At 33.8% G+C, this 18450-nt stretch overlaps 1 protein-coding gene across 1 annotated transcript; it reads right to left on the minus strand.

Moving 5' to 3' along the window:
• Positions 1 to 3661: 3661 nt before the first annotated feature.
• On the minus strand, positions 3662 to 4051 carry LOC140742571 (uncharacterized). Its single transcript, XM_073073475.1, has one exon. It carries the CDS (start codon positions 4049 to 4051, stop codon positions 3662 to 3664), a length of 390 nt encoding a protein of 129 aa, XP_072929576.1.
• Between the last annotated feature and the right edge of the window lie 14399 nt (positions 4052 to 18450).

Genomic DNA, 18450 nt, shown 5'->3' on the forward strand with positions numbered 1-18450 from the left:
ATGTAATCTGTGATCTTGAATTTCTGAAAGTCAAGACTGACCAGCTAATGGTAAAAAAAAAAACATTTTTTTTTATTATTCACTGTGATGTTTGCGATTCTATAACGTCGACTTCCTTTGATGACAAAAATTGTCTTTATGTTACATGTATTTTAAATGGGAAATAAGTATCATTTTAAAAGTCTAAAAGTGAAAATGTATCCTATAGTAACATATTCATTTACATTATGATAATGATCGAGAATATATTTCTGAAATAATGAACTTAAGGAATTTTTGTTGGCAAGATAATTATGTATCATTAAAATTTACCTTATAAAACACAATAAAATGGTGAAACAGAGCAAATGAATCGTATATTAACCGAAATGGTTGTAAATGCGAAATTAAATAAAGCTTTTGGGGTGAAGCTGTTACAACAGTCATATACCTACTGATATTTATAAAAATATACATATTCCCCACTAAAGCTCTGATAATAAATAAATAAAACACCATGTAAATTGTGGCAAGGTAAAAACAAAATCGATCATATGAAAATGTTTTGGTGCTACTGCTACGTTCGTAACACAGTTAGCAAGATTAAAGATAAAATTATTTAAGATCCAGCCTAGTTGGTAAACATTTTAATGGATATACATTATTAAATATTAAAAGTAATGAAATGTCCATAGCTGCTAAGCAGATCATGTAGTTGATGAATTAAATATTGAAAATAATGACAACAAACATTGAGCATTACATATCAATATAAAATTTAGAAAGCCTGACTCTGATTCGGCGAAACTAATTGAAAGCTAACAACAACATTCCTTAAATGATAATGCGTCAACAATAACTATTAAATACTTGACCAATCCCTGAATTATTATATACGGATGCACAATCCTGATAGCTGATTTTTATTAAGTACTTTGCAATAATTACCTAAATAATTTAAAGGTATTTTAAGGTGCCTATTAAATGGTGAAAAGCAGTACAAAGTGAAATTAAGCCACAAAGGAGCAATCAAATCTGATATTTTTGTTTACAGACCTAAATATGTTAACATTATTAGTTGCAAGTGGGTATTTACCACAAATAATAATGAACTAAGTAGGTAAATCAGAAAAAATAACAAAGCTCGTTTAGTTGCTCGAAGTTTCACTAAGAAATTCAGTTTCAGTAAGAAATTTTACAGGATTAAGATGTAACGTTCGCACCAATAGCCAGATTTACTACATTTAGATAGATTTAAATGTACACCATATGGACGAAAATACTACCTTTGTAAATTTCATTTGATGTAATTAGAAAAATATAGTATAATGGTTTTCATACAGAGAATATTTATATGGTAGTACCAGAAGGTAAAGGTTGCTAAAGATAAAGAAGGTTGCCTAAAGATAATAAAGTAAGTAAATTAAATAAAAGCTTTAACGGCTTAAAGCAGACATCTCGGCTTTGGTTTGAACGTCTTCATGTTATACTTAAATATAGGGTTTAAAAACTCTTAAAGGTACATTCTCATGCAGATGCATGTAGATAAATGTTTAAATATACCTATATAAGATAAATTAATACGGATAAGAATATATATATGTATAGAATAAGATATATGTATAGTCCCACACGTATGTATATGGTTTAATAATTTCAACAAAATAAGCATTATAAATTTGCAAAAACATTTTAATGCAAATAATTTATATTACAAATACAAAATAAATAACATAATTTCTTGATATAGATGTTGAAAGAATAGCAAATACAATATCACTTAATCAGTCTACTAATGTGCAAAATGTGTTAAAAATATTCTATAAGTGTAATTTATCCTAATCACTTTCCTTATAAATTATTCAGTATTAAATACTAACTTATGCCATGGTGCACATTGTAGAGTTAAATTAAAGTATAGAAATGTAAAAGTAAATGTACTTACGCATCCAGATTTTTTGTCTTAAATGTGTAAATATTTAATACATCTTTTAATGTTATATAAAAGATATAAATAGTTAAACCTAATCAATGAAAGCTGTAATTATAAGTAGTTAATTATTGCTTATGTGGACTCTGACTGAGAAACTGAGAACGCGACGAGACGCACAAACATAGTATTAGAAACTATTTGTTCAAAGTAATTAAAACTGCATAATTTCGTGAAACACACGAAAACAATGTAGACACTGTCGCAGTCTCATCAGCTAAAGCAGAGTACGAGTATAAGGTTTTGTTTGAAGTTTTCTTTGTATATTTGACTGATAAATCGATGTGGTCTGAAGTATCTTCAGCTCCACATGTGCCATGGTTAAGTTTGCCATTGTAAAAACATTTATATTTATTGTAAAAAAATGTGTGTTATGGAGTTTCTTTCGCCGCTTCTTCTCCATAACGAAACACCTAGTGAAGTGGTGGTAGATGTAATGACATTCAAGAAGTGTTCTGCAAAGAACGTATTTATAAATTGTTTTATACTTGAATTTTTGAGGGAGGCTGTTGGAATATAGCAAAAACTCAAGCCTCTTATAATGTATAATATTCAAGTAGGTTATATATGATAAAGCTGGCAGCTGAAAAACATATATTTTTACTTCTTCTAATTTGTCATTCTGTCAATGATTCGATATAATAAAAAGTATCTTTTTGGAGTGAATTTTATTTTATTATATTTCATAGTTTATTTTCTCGTTCTCCTGTGGCCTATTCCCAACATCTTTCAACTTCACGGACACATATTATTACTTTACTTTCGAAGAATGAAGTTTGACTAGAAAAATATTATGTACCAACGTTAATAAAGATAGGTAGGTACTTATAGATGTATAATTAGATGTTATTGTTTATATGTCGTTGACCCGAAGTCTATATAGTTTTCCTTTACCTAATATTAAACGGCAAATATTTGTAGTATTTTGGTATTTCCATAAACCTGTTGTTGTTTCAATTGCCTAATTATAAACGAGGAAATTCAGGTAACTCATCAACATATTAACTAACTAGTTGTTACCCGCGGTTCCACTCGCGATCAGTGTTTCTCAATTTTCTATACTTATATCTTTTCTTCTTCTACATACTTATTTCTAAGTAATTCTGCAAATTAAAATCACGTTGCTGTCTACAACAATAGATAACGTAATATCGAAGTAGCGAACGAGCATGCAGTCCACGCGTAATAAACGATGTCTGTTAATCAACCCCAGATAGAATTAGATATTCCTACCTCAGGTCGGTCGCAGATACCCCGCTACCCCTGAGGACTAAGCTGGAACGCCTCGTAAAAGTATGTGTTTTTACCACACCCTTTAAAGCGCACACAGCAGCGCTTAACATTGCATTTATTGGTCAGAAATTAGTGTGGCGGTGGAGCCTTCAGAGTCGAACAACAAAAGGTTCTACCACCTTCAACCTATTTTTATAAATTTGGTCACTATTAAAAGCTAAGGAAAGCCCCAGAATTCTTGTGCTCAAGGACCCTAGTATTCCTTGAGACTTCCTTGGTTTAAGATTTGCTGAAAATTTTTATATGCAACAAGTGAAACAAAAAAATATTGAGATGTAATTTTTATTGGAGAAGAATACACACAAATATTAGTTATACATAAAAGCGAACACGCGCGCACATACAAGTGTTAGTATATCGATAGGGAAACGTTTGGATCCTCTCTTGTAGGTACACGTATTAGGAAGTTTTGTTGCAACTTATCGCGACAACCGGAGAGCCGCTAGATGTGAAACCGTTGTGGTTGCATACATACATTGGATTTGTTGGCGTGAGATTGAACTTGTTTTCACCACTAAAGGGTATGGCGAAGGTGATCTCGGCAATCTGCGTTCCATTCTCGTACATCTCGAAACTACCATTAACTTCGTCGCCAGGACTCGTCTCCACCGCTGCGAAAGTCGCTGCCAGAGAGCGATTGAATTTAATTTTGTTGACTGTGCCCACGTTTTGGCCACTCAGCTGCCACTTGCCCGATGTCAGCACGGCGTTCATGATCGTACCTTCGTCACCGACGTTCGCCCCGTTTAATATATTGAAGCTAATAGATTTAGGTAATGGGGCAGACATTTTCAATTAAATGCTCTCGGTCTGGAAGTAGATATTATCGACGCAACTGGGATGTCGCTGCTAGTAAGCCGGTTGATGTGGCAAAGTATAATATATACACTGCCTGCGTGCTCGCACTGAAACTAATTGTAGCCCCGAAATACCACCTTTATATACTTCTTCTTATCGTAAGTCTTATCGTATCGTAAATCATATATCCTTATTTATGTCACATATACTGAATTTTAAGAAACTTAACATTTTCCTCTTTCGCGATTAAAACAAAGATATTTATAGCTATACGTACCTGCGAATTTGTACGCGCACACTTAAATTATAATACAAAGATTCAGCGCCTATATAATAAATAATTGAATAATTTTGTAGAAAACAAAACTACGATTAAGGTTTTGGTTTTGCAATGGTTGGTTGATATATAGATCTCAACTAATCTGCAAAGTTAAGCAACGACTGGCGCGATCGGAATCAGATCGAAAACAGGTGATCAACTGATCACCATATAAGGTCCCATAGTAACGTGATTGTATACGCTCCAGGCCCGCCCCAGTTGTGAGACGAAATAATATATATAGTTCAAAAAACTAAAAAACACGCTTTTATGATAAAATCAACTAAAAAGCTTTCGGTATTCTATTTCATTCTTTCATACATGCAGGGTAAGATAAGGATGTATGTTGATCTCTTTCTACTGAAAAACGGAGTTACTTACTGACAAACATACAAATGAAGCTAATATAAAGTGTGTAATAAATCTACAAAGTTTGAACCAAATCTGGCCGTTTAAAGTGGGTCAAAATCGCGCCCAAAGAAGTCGGTTACAAACATACAAACAAACATACAGGTGAAGCTAATAAAAAAGCGTGTAAAAAAGGGTTGCAGCAAGCACCTCGAAAGGCAATTAAAACACCTTTTTATGATTTGTAAAAGCACCATTTTACTGAGTCCGCAAAATGTTATTGTACCTACTTATACTCTTAATATTCTTAGTTCTAAAGTCAGTCAGTATGACTTCCAAATTAAATGCTTTGAATATTTTTTTCTACATGAAATGCTTGAACTTTTGAAATAATTATTTTTTATAAAGGTACATGACATATTAAGCAGACCTAAAGGATAAACTTCCGAAAAGCGCATACCGCCGATCAATCTGAAATTTGGTAGACTAACGTATTTTGACCTCCTAATCACGAATATCATAACGAAAATTGGCGCAAACGCCATTTTGAATGAGAAAAACGAAGGAGACCCTCTTTTCGTTCGGTGTGCATGATCGCGCATTCCTAACCGATTTAGACTATTTCTCTTAGCTTTCCCCAGAAAGGGTGTGTGTGTGTGTGTGAATTAAAATATTCGACGAATCGGTTCAATGAAGTAATTTTGAATTCACATTCGACTAAAATAACGAAAAGTATTCAGCGAGTTTATGTACTACAGCGGAAAATCATTAAAAAGTTGAAATGGTATAGCGGGAAATCATCACAAAGTTCAAATGCTATACATAGATTCGTAAAGATACTTCGCCGCCTTGAAATTGAATGAACCCACAAACGGCTTATTAGTAAGTTATTTTTTTGAATTCTTGACAAATAAAAACTTTTTTAGAGAATATTTACGAATAAATACCTAATACTGCATAATTTAAATAATAAATAAATAATTATTTCAAATATTTTAGGGATATTTTAGCACGGAGACATGGTAAAACTTTTTTATGCAACTATTTCAATTCTCAAAACTGGGTACATTTTCCTGTTAGGAGTGAGTAATCTTTACTAGACAGAGTTTGCGTGATTGAAATTATTCGGTAAATCGGTGCAACGAATTAATCTAATCTAATCAGTCTTAATCTCCGCTGTTCACACGCATGCACACACCCTTTCTGGGTAAAGCTAAAAAAATAGTCTAAATCGGTTAGGGATGCGCGATCATGCACATCGAACGAAAAGAAAGAAATAAAGAAAGAAAGAAAATACTTTATTCAGGAATATTGTAACACACAGTACAATTGCAAATAGACAATTGAAAATAAATAAACAAACTGCACGGTTATAAAACTAGTTATAAAACTTTAAGAGTATAAAACTTTAAGAGTAAAAAAAATACAATTCATAACTAAACTTCTTTTTAACAAGCTTTTATTAGCCTAGGTTGTACGTTTGTATGTATGTATGTATGTATGTATGTATGTACGTAACAGTAACGGAATCTTTGAGCCCGATTACTATCCACTTTGAACGTTTAGTTTAATTAAAAATTTTGAAGAATTATCAAAAACCGATGACAATACACGATTTTAATAATTTTGTACTATTGTCCTTATCAACATCCTCAGGATTAACAATTTTTGAGGCGAGATTTTTCAAGCACCTTCAGCAAAGTTCATCGCAAGTTTAGATTGCAAACAATTATTGCTTTTTAGTTTCAATAGGCGTAACTGTTATAGCGTGATTTTTAGTTTAGAAAATAATAATGTTACTTCCCTATAACTCAAATGTTCCGAAACATATCTATAATGCCCTCTTGTAGAATGATTTTTAGGATTCCGTACTCAAAGGTTAAAAAGGAAACACTCTGCGGTCTGTTTGTGTGTCATTGGGCTTTATCTCTTAAATGGTAATAGATAGACACTTGATTTTTTTACAAACGATGCATAATGGTGGTCGCTATAACAACAAATACTAAAAATTAATAAATAATTATAGTTCAAAAAACTAAAAAACACGCTTTTATGATAAAATCAACAAAAAAGTAGAAAAAAAATTTCAATCTAAGTATCAATTAAGGAACAGTAAATAGTATAATTGTGGAAAAAGTGTGGGGTGCTTTTCGAATCTGATAAATGGAACACTCCACGCCTTTTCCACAGTTATAGTATTTACTGTTCCTTTATTGATTCTTAGATTGAAAATTATTTTTACACGACTGCCAAGGAAGGGTTATGTTTTTCGCGCGTATCTTGTATGTTTGTCTTTCTTTATTTGATCCGATCTAACTAACGGCTGGATAAATTTCAACAGTTAAGGTGTCATTATATATGTCTCAATGACCCGAGTGTCCTTAGATAGGTGTTAGTAAAAAAAAATCAAAATGGCGGATTTTTGGCGCGAAATAGTTAAAACATTTAAAAAAAAAGTTAACCGAACCTATCGAGTAGGGTATCAAATGAAAGGAAATTAAACGGAGATTATAACAATGACATATGTCTCTAAAATATTTGAAATAATTATTTATTTATTATGTAAATTACGCAGTATTAGTTATTTATTCGTAAATTTTCTCTAAAAATGTTTTTATTTGTCAAGAATTCAAAAAAGAACTTACTATTAAGCCGTTTGTGGCTTATTTCAATTTCAAGGCGGCGAAGTATCTTTACTAATCTATGTTTATTATTATCAGTTTTATTTTACACACGACCATTAATTGCAAAGTTGTGTAAATTTTATAAATGTACTAGCTGACCCAGCAAACATTGTGTTGCCATATAAATAAAAAAAATGTTAAGGGTGAACAACCCTTATCACTTAAGAGATATGAGAAATAGATAGTAGCCAATTCTCAGACTTACTGAATATGCGTATAAATTTTGGTGAAAATCAGTAAAGCCGTTTCGCAGGTGTAGGTACAGAGTAACTAACATTGTGACATGAGAATTTTATATATAAGTTTCTAATTTTACCGTGTTTTTTTTAGGATTAATTTCTGGCTATACAAAGATTGTTTATTAAATTATGTTTAGGTTAAGGAAGAAATACGACCTTAATGATTGAAATATTTATTCAATTAAAGAAATTTTAAAATACCGTATACTATCCTATATAAATTTTATGGTAATATTTTTTATTATTTACCACAGGTATCGAAGGAAATTTAAACATTAGGATACAGAATTTCCCATATATCGATTTTATTTATATTAAAATAAACCATAAAATGTTATATTTTGACTAAAAACACACTAATATAAAAATTAAGCAGTGGGATCTTAAACTATAACATACGACATATGAACATCGTCAGATTCAATAAAATGTCACTTCTGTTCTGTTGATCTATGACCATGCATTTTGCGTCTTTATCACTTTCATTGACAAAAACATACTTTGTCTCTTTCTGGTTACTCACGTAATCATGGCGGATCGAACACGAAAAATAAACAAAATTTAATAATTTCTCTTCATTTACGTGTGATAGGTGATTCCATGAAGTTTGTTTCTATTTCGAGCATAATTTTTGCATTTACGCATTGCACAAGAAGGCATTTTGAGGCTTTAAATTCAAAATAATGACGTTTAACGTGTTCAGTAACATTCGTGTGTATTACTACGCCGCGCGAGAGCGACTGGACTTGGCTGGAGTCGTTTTACACCACTTGCCGTATTTTGTATGTTTCAAGTTTTGCCCGCTTGTGGCGGATCTTTAGTTATAGATCAATGGATTATAAAAACATATTTGTATATTTATTAAACAGTAAGGTGGCTGACTGACTGACTAACTAAATGACGTTTTCATTTTTCAGAAATCAACGTACAGCCTAAACCAAGGACCTTACAGTTCTGAAATTTTGCTCATAGGTTCTCTATATAGCGTAAATAAGTACTAAAAAAGGCCTTTTGGAAATTCTATCCTTAAGAGGGTAAAATAGGGAGAACAGTTTTTTTGAAATCCTTTAATTTTGAAGCAACTACTATAAAATTTTGCATTTGGCTTTATGGATAAGAACAAGAACGCACTTATTTATCCCCCTACGAAAAGTCAACCCCGTAGAGGGTGAAATAAGGGTTAATAGTTCATTTGAACAATCGTCAATTTTGAAGCAAACACTATGAAATTTTGTATGAGGCTTGTTGGATAAAAATAATGAAATTCTACCTCTATACGATACGATATAAAATAATGACCGAAACTTTGATTTACTGAAGTTATATATTTTATAGAACGTAAATGGTCGAAATAGTTACACGTTTTAAAAAAAGTTAACCAAATCTATCCAGTAGGGTGTCAAAATAAAGGAAATTAAGAGGAGATTACACATACATTATATAATTAATATATCTTTATATATATATATTTCTTATGTGCGTGTGTATGTCACTGAACTCATCCTAAACGACTGGACTGATTTTGATGAAATTTGTTATGTGTGTTCAAGTGGACTTGAGAATGGTTTAGATTCACAATTTAGTCCGTAGGAAAAGGTTATTTTAATTAATTTTTAATTCGTAAGTAGTTGTTGATTTTGGAATGTTTCACATTCGAAAGACTTCGCTACCATCGCAGTTTCAAATATTCTATCTATTTTTCAAACCCGTAAGTGATAAGGGTTGTTCACCCTTAACATTTTTTTATTTATATGGCAACACAACGTTTTCCGGGTCAGCTAGTCTTATATATAAAATTCTCGTGTTAGTTACCGTACTCCTCCGTAACGGCTTCACCGATTTTCACCAAATTTTATATACATATTCAGTAGGTCTGAGAATCGGCCACTATCTATTTTTTTACCCCTAAGTGATAAGGGTTGTTTACCCTTAACATTTTTTTTATTTATATAGCCACAAAAAGTTTGCCGGATCAACTAGTACATATATACTTATATATACACATCGAGATGACTGTCTGACTAAATGAGTGAGTTGCCGTGCCAGAGATCAACGCAAAGGGAAACCGCTGAACTTAAGCGTGCTGGACTTTTACACATAGGTTCTTTATATAGCGTAAATGAGCACTACGAGGATAAAATAGGATAATATTGTTTGAACATCGTTTGGTTTTGAAGCAGACACCTACTATGAAACTTAGTATTTGGCTTTTTGGATAAAAATAATGAAATGCCTATTTCACTGCTTTCGGAAATTCTACTTCAGCCTCTTTGGTGCAGTCGGGTTTTTGATTTTTTAAATTAATTACTTGTCTACTTTTTAGTTGATTTTATCATAAAAGCGTGTTTTTTAGTTTTTTGAACTATAATTATTTGTTTATAACACAATAAATGAGTTTATTATAACATGCTATGTGCTGCAACAGACGTGAATGGGGAAAAACTCAGCGAATGCCATGAGCAGGTAGACTGCGTCTTGGCCCTGATTTTCAGTTAGCCCCGATGCGTGATGTTGATCGGACGGCTGTCCGCATGCTTGCTAATGGTGCCGTATTAATACAATTTACTGTGTATTTCCGATACGTGAGACAATCAGGTATCACGGTAAATACCTCCATTTTATTATTAAAAAAAACGGCAATTTAAAATTTTTGTGTAACGTAAAATTATACAAGGCGTCATGGAAGTTTCATGTTCCAATTTGGAACACTGCCTCTTTGTCTATGAGCCACAATCTATAAGTTAGTTAAAATATAGATTAGACTACGCTTTGTGATAATTATATTAAAAATTATATGGTCTCATTGTATTGTACAATAATATCCTACATGAGTAAATTATAATAACAAGTAGTATCCACAATTTATGAACGAATAAAAGTTCTAAAATGAAATGTGGGGAAATATGTATAAATGTACTGATATTTTATTTACGTGTATGTGTGTGGGTGAATAGATAATGTTATTGTGCTTTACTATATACATCTAATAAATAACCCAAATAGTCAATATTATTTTATTTGTTCTTTCAGTAGTAAATTTTTAAGTTTATATTTAAAACTCCCTAATGATTTCAGGCAGGTTGTTCCAACACTTCGTGGCGCTGTACCTAAAGCTGCCCCTGAAAGCAGTTGAGCAATAGGTCGGGTACCACAATTTATCCGGAGCTGATCGGGTTCTATCTTTTAAGTAATCTCTAGCCCACGCCAGCTTACTTAATAAATACAAAGGTTCTTTATTTTTTATAATACCAAATATAAGTGTGGCAAGGTGTAATTGCCTGCGGATGTCCATTTTTAATATGTTAGCGGTATTGATGTACGGAGTAACATGAGAGCGAGGCGGGATATTAAAACAAAAACGTGCGCAGGCATTCTGTACTCGTTGGATGACTTTTTTAGTAGGTGCTAGAAGCCGTGGCCCAATGAGGGTAACCGCGTAATTGAACTTAGAAAGAACAAGGGCTTCACTAAAGTTAATGCGCAAGGTTACACTTAGGTAATTTCTTATGCGATATAAAGTTTTTAATCTATAGATACGTACAATGTTTAAGATATGCTTCTCGAATCTGAGGTTTTCATCGATGACCACCCCAAGGTTACGTGCCTCTGGCACTCTATCGATTGCTTCTCCATTTAAAATAATAGCCGGACTTTTTGCACCAATCTTGCGGACCTGGGTAGGTGTTCCCATAATCTAAAATTTTGTTTTTTTCGGATTTAGTATTATAGCGTTCCGTTCTGACCACAGCGCAATACAATTAAGGTCAGAATTTAGTTTCGCCACTGCAACATCAGTCTGTAAGTCGTCTGCATACATATGAAATTTGCAAAACTTTATATTTTTTGTTATATCTGCACTATATAAAATGAAAAGGAGAGGACCCAAAATAGACCCCTGAGGCACATCTTGATTGATATCCTTGGAAGATGAAAGATTTTCTGAAATATTACTACCTTTTCGAAGTTCGACCATCTGAGACCGATCTGTAAAATAACTAACAAACCATTTTACAGTGTTAATGCTAATGCCATAAAACGCAAGCTTAGAAAGCAGTAATGAAATATTTAGTGTTTCAAAAGCACGTGAAAAATCTAATAAGGCCAAAATTGTACCATCGCCTTTGTCCTGCGCAATCAAAATATCATCCACTACCTCAATCAATGCTGTGGTGGTGCTATGCTTCTTCGTAAATCCAGACTGCCTGAGAGGTAAAATATTATTCAACTGGAGGTAGCGGATTATTTGATTAGAAATAATCCGTTCAATCACATTCGACAGGCATGGAAGGATGCTGATGGGTCGTAAATCTTGATTGGACAACTGGATTGTTTATTCTTGGTATGGGCTTTACAAGAGCTCGCTTCCATGCGTCAGGGTAGACACTTGTTTCAAACAACTTGTTAATTATGCTTGTTATCGTAGCAAGGCAGTTAGGTAATATCATTTTCAACATATCAAGTGATATGCCGTCACTCCCCACTGCGTTGGACCTTAGAAAATTCAAGACTTTAGGGACTTCAATTTCAGAGACAGGATTAAATTGGAATGTTTCCGACGAAAACCTGTTGAATTCAAAAGAGGTGAGTAGTGATATATTCACATCATTTATGCCAGGAAATGGCCAGGAACTTGCAGGAAGTGATCTTTAATCACATTCGGACCGTCAAAATGCGAAGGTAGACAGATATCATTGTTTTTTATCTGCAGGTTCTCATTTTTCATTGTTTGCGCCAATTTTCGTTATGATATTCGTGATCAGGAGGTCAAAATACGTTAGTCTACCAAATTTCAGATTGATCGGCGGTATGCGCTTTTTGGAAGTACTTTTGGAAGTACGATCTAAACATGGCCGTAAGTTTTTTTTACTTTTCAAACCATAGAAACAGTGGCGAATTAAAAAAAAAATAAGGTCTAGGCTGGACAGTTTTTGCCGCCCCTGCTTCTACAATTGTCATGTCTTACTAGAGGTGAGGCGTATATACTGCAACAGGTTCAGGGACTAGGTAGTTTCCCGGACTAGGTGGTATATTGGACTAGGTAGTTTATCGGATTAGGTAGCTTGCGCTCCTGTTTTTTTTTTTTGCTCTCCACGTTAGAACATGTTTCCCGTTGTTTTTTTGCTCGTCACGCCAGTTCATGACACGTTTAAGGCATGAACGAACTAGCTTCCTAATTAGCAAAAAAACCATTCGGTCCCCAAATTTGCCGCCCTAGGCTGAAGCCTACTCAGCCTGCTGGTAAATTAGCCACTGCATAGAAACATTCATTGCGGGTTATCGATAAAAGATGACATAATTATAATATCTATAGCGGACTTTGTATAGAAGATTTTATTCTTAGAAATACTTTAATTCATAGTATTTACTTAACCGCAGTGGCGGATTTAAAAAAAAATAAGGTGTAGGCTGTACAGTTTTTGCCGCCCCTGCTTCTACAATTGTCATGTTTTTTTTTTTTTGCTCCTCACGCCCGCTCGTGACACGGCACATTTAATGCAAGAACGATTGGGTCCCCAAATTTACCGCCCCAAAAATATAAAACATGCCGCCCCAAAAAATATGCCGCCCTAGGCTGAAGCCTACTCAGCCTATTGGTAAATCCGCCACTGCTTAACTGTAACGTCTGCAACAATTTCCGCTATTCACCAATATAGGCACCCTAAAATAATCTCTTTTCTGCCTATTTGTTAATTGTCAGTTAATTTGAACACAATATACCTAGTTAAAATATAATGCAAAAATAAACCCGATTCCAACTCTATCTACCATAGTAACATCTTTTTAGTAAGGTCCTCCACTGAAATTCTATTTAATTTTTTGCCTAGCTTGGAATGCCCATTTTAATACGCAACTCATATATATGACTATGAGACTCCGTACTTCAGGGGGTTAACCAATTACTATATGTATTTATTATACAAATGAAGATAGCGTGATTTTTTGTCCTTAGTTGAACCGGAGTGCCTACGATTAGTATAAACTATAGTCTAAAACTAAATAAAACAAATCTACTTAATTATATCCAATATTTTTTGCGTAATGTGCAAAGAAAGCAAGCTGTTATCATTTTATTTATTTATATAGAAGAAAGATAAACGCGAAAGAATAATCATGTGACTCATATGACTATTCATTATTTCTCAATAGTTCTACTACATTTTATTTTAGACAAAAAAATAAATAAATATTTTACTTCAAAATCAATCGTAACTTTTTGAGGGCACTCTGCCTGAATGACCAAAAAACATATCATTTTTTGCACAATATTTAAATAACATGATATCTTTATATTATATACGGTACATATGTACATTATGTACCTATAATAAATTAAGGCAGTGATAGCCTAGTGGTTAAGAAACTCGGCTTCTCGATCGAGGGGTACGAGATTCAAATCCTCCTGAGCACACACCTCTGATTTTTCAAAGTAATTAATTATCACTTGTTAAACCGTGAAGGAAAACATCGTGAGGAAACCTGCATACCTGAGATTTATTAAAAAAAAAATTCGAAGGTATGTGAAGTCTACCAATACGCACTTGGCCAGCGCGGTGGACTATGGCCTGATCCTTCTCACTCTGATAGGAGACCCGTGCCCAGCAGTGGGACCGTAATTGGTTGCTGATGAATAAAAAAACACAAATAATAATAAAAAATCCGTGAAAAATTTCTTTATTATTTTAACAAAATCAACATAATTAAACATCACCAAGAACAAATAATTTCAAAAATATTCTTTCAAATTTCAAAAACATTATTTTTACTAAAATTAAAATTTAGGAAATTTTTGTTGTGACAGATTGCACATGCAATAGTTGTGGTTTCGATATAAGTATTTAAATGTATTGGTCGGTTTAAAATGTGCAGTGAAGATATCCAAATAATTAAAAGGGGCCGAAGGAAAGTTTTGTTGCTATCGGGGTATCAATTTTATGAACAACGTGTATATAAAAGTGGTAATAGCAAATGGAGATCAGAAAATACAAAAACCTAAATGCGATGCTTATACTTAATGTTATCATATCATACTAATCATATCAATATATCAATATATCAATCTTTTTTTAGAACCAAAACCAAATGTTGCAATCTAAGCCTCACTGCACACAATGCGTACCAAGCGAAAATCAGAATGTTATTGATGTAATAATTGGCTACTTGACACCTTTTGGGAAACTGTTTTAATGAATTCATATACGTATTATATATGCCTTTCATTATATTTCTGGAATCTGGTGGTACCCCAGATGGTGAGCCGCCGCTCCAGAGAGAGAAAGGTACCCGAAGGAAACGAAGGAAGATGTCTAAGAAGCATCGGAGGACAAAACATGCCCGACGGTCACGTGAGTCTTCTAGTTCTTCCGTTTCCTCGAGTTCAGTTTCGAGTTCGTCCGATTATGATATTCTACCGCGACCCAAGAAACGTAAGGAGACCGATGCTTGGCCTACCAAATAGGTGTTAAAGCTTATGAATTTGTGTAAAAAATAAAAATATTACAATGCGTAGCTTCAGTAACGTTCATCATCAAAATTTTATTCCGGAATTCGACCCATCTAGCAAATCTCAGAACAGTGTGCGGTTATATACGACTGGGACGAGAAGCAAACCATTCATTTTGCTCTTCAAAAACTCGTAGGACTTGCAAAGCAATGGTTCGAATCTTTACCAAGTGTGGTTTTTAGTTGGCAAAAGTGGCAATCGAAACTTAAGAAGCAAAATTATGGTCAGCTTCTTGAAGAATTGTTATCCCGTACAACTCGTTTTAATAAAAATTTACGTGAATAAATATTCACGTAAATTTTCATTAAAACATTTACGATAAATTAACACAAAAAAAAGCCGTAGATTGCATTGTTCACGGTATTCTTGATAAATCTATTAGAAATGGAGCTCAAACACTTGATTGTAAGGAACCAGAAAAAATATTGGGTTTTCTCAGTTCTCAACATATTTATTTGGGGAGTGTTGGCGTAAGCGAACTGACTGTGCAGTACCGTCCCGTTCTCTTAGCCTTGCGTCCATCTCAAATAATAACGGCATTACATGTTTTAACTGTCGTGCCAAGGGCCGCCCATATTTTAAATGTCCTAAACCTTAATAAAATGTGGGAAATGTCAACGGGTGGGTCATAATAATGGCGACTGCAAACTTGAGCCTTTAGTTTCACGTAAATACAGTGTTTTGCCCAACAAAGACGTACGAAAAACATTAACCATATCCACCGCTAATAACAATAATGATGAATTCTATAAGCAAGTAAGGTTTCTTCTATAAACAATCATAACTTCGTTGCTTATATAGATTTTGAAAGTGAATGTAGTTCAATGCGGCAGACCGATGCTCAACGCCTAAATTTGACAAGAAATTACTCTAAGTTACCAGTTGTTAAAGGTTTTGGTAATTCAGCAGTCACTCCTGTTTATGGAGGGACCATAGACCTTAAACTAGATGATATTGAAGCTACCATTGAAGTTCTAGTAGTGAATGATGAGTACACCTTTACTCATAGGCCAAAATTTCACTGAAATGAATTACGTAACTGTATTCAAAGACAGTAACATACTTTTATTTTATAAAAGCCCCGACCTAGAGACTTACGACAACTCTGACAAATCTTTAAATCTAATCATCCCCAACATCACTAAGATACCTAAATCTGGACTAGTTGAAGTAATTGCGACAGACTGTTCGTATTCAGGAGACGTTTATGTAGATTGGTACAATAATAATCAACCGGGTAAAGAATATCACGTGCATCAAGATGCATATCGTGTCGATAACGGCACATGACATTTAAACGTCACTAACTTATCTGGGAACGTTTTATCTCTACCCGCGAACACTTTGTTAGCTAGGGCTGTACCTTTTGTTGAAAAAGAAGTATTGACTAACAATAAAATTACTAAACATCCTTCAACTCTCGAACCCCTTGTAAAATCGGACATTAAAGTTGGACCCGAAGTTGACGATAAAACCTTAGAGAAATTATATAGATTACTACAGTCATATCGTGATTGTTTCGCTCTTAATTTAAGTGAGATTGGTTGCACTGATACAGCTGAAATGAAAATATCCCTACATGACGATAAACCAGTTGTGTATCGTCCTTATCGCTTATCTTTCACTGAGAGACAGCAGGTTAGGGAAATTGTTGACGACGACTTGTTACATAACGATATAATACAACAATCGAATTCAAATTACGCTAGTTCTATTTTAATTGTGAAAAAGAAAACAGGAGAACATCGCCTGTGTGTTGACTATAGGGCCCTAAACAATAAAACTCACAAAGATAGTTTCCCTATGCCTTTAATAGACGACCAATCTTAGTGGTAATAAATATTTCACGTCCTTAGATCTCGCTTCAGGTTATTATCAAGTTCCCGTAGCTGAAGAAAGCAGGCCTTTAACCGCATTTGTGACGCTAGATGGGCATTTCGAATTTAAGCGAATGCCTTTTGGCCTTGCAAACGCGCCAGCTGTATTTCAAAGGGTTATAAATAATATGTTGAAATCAAAAAACAACAATACTGCCATGGCTTACTTAGATGACATACTAGTACAATAGTCTGATCTGGAACAAGGCTTTGATAGGCTCGAAGGTATTTTAAAACTTTTGCGTAAATCTGGACTATTTAATTTTTTATATTTCCTTAAGTTTTAATATTTCTTTTTTGTTTAAATTATATTTTTTGTATATATTGTATATAGTTTTATAGCTTGTAAATAATTAAACAATAACAGTAATAAAAATCTGGACTTACCCTTAAAATATCAAAATGTCGTTTTTTTGATAACTGCATCACCTCGGTTATGAAATTTCTTCTGATCGCATTAGACCCAATGAAAGCAAGATTTTGGCTGTTAAAGAATTTCCCGTACCACGTAATGTCCACGAGGTCAGGAAATTTCTTGGCTTGGCGAGTTATTGTAGGAAGTTCATAAAAAGTTTTGGGGAAATTGCAAGACCGTTAACCAATTTATTAAGAAAAGACATTATTTTTAAATGGACCGAGGTTGAGTTAAAAGCATTTTCCATACTGAAAGATAATTTAATAGCTAGACCCATATTAGCCTTGTATAACCCTCATTTAGATACAGAACTGCATACAGACGCTAGCGCTCTAGGAGTAGGGGGTATTTTAATGCAATTGCAAAACCAGTCACCTTGCGTTTTAAAACCTGTCGCCTATTTCAGTAGACAGACCGCTCCAAAGGAGCGGCATCTACATTCTTATGAACTCGAAACATTGGCTATTGTTTGTTCACTAAAGAAATTTAGAGTTTATTTACTAGGGTTACAATTTAAACTAGTGATCGATTGTCACGCACTACGAACTACTCTAACTAAGCGAGATTTAGTTCCTCGAATAGCAAGGTGGTGGTTACAAATAAGCGAGTTCTCTTTTACAATTGAATACCGACCAGGGTTACGTATGGCTCATGTAGACGCCTTAAGTAGAAATACAACATTACCTTCAGAAGCAAATGATAACTCTTCCGCGTTAGTGTACAACATAGAGATTCACGATAATTGGCTACTGACTTTACAATTGACGGACCCTGATATTTCCCGTATAGTAAAAATTCTTAAACCAGAGACTGATGAGGAAACTAGAGATATTCAAAAGAATTATATTATAAAAAACCATAGAGTCTACAGAAAAGTTGGCGACGCTCATTGTTTGGTTATTCCTCGGGATGCACGCTGGCAAATATGCCGGGCTAATCATGACGACGTCGGACACTTGGGAATTGCTAAAACAACAGAGAGAATCCAAAAATTATTCTGGTTACCG

The sequence above is a fragment of the Epargyreus clarus genome, unplaced genomic scaffold (assembly GCF_041222505.1).
Source record: "Epargyreus clarus isolate Ecla_fem2 unplaced genomic scaffold, WU_Ecla_fem_2.2 ptg000006l, whole genome shotgun sequence".
NCBI lineage: Eukaryota > Metazoa > Arthropoda > Insecta > Lepidoptera > Hesperiidae > Epargyreus > Epargyreus clarus.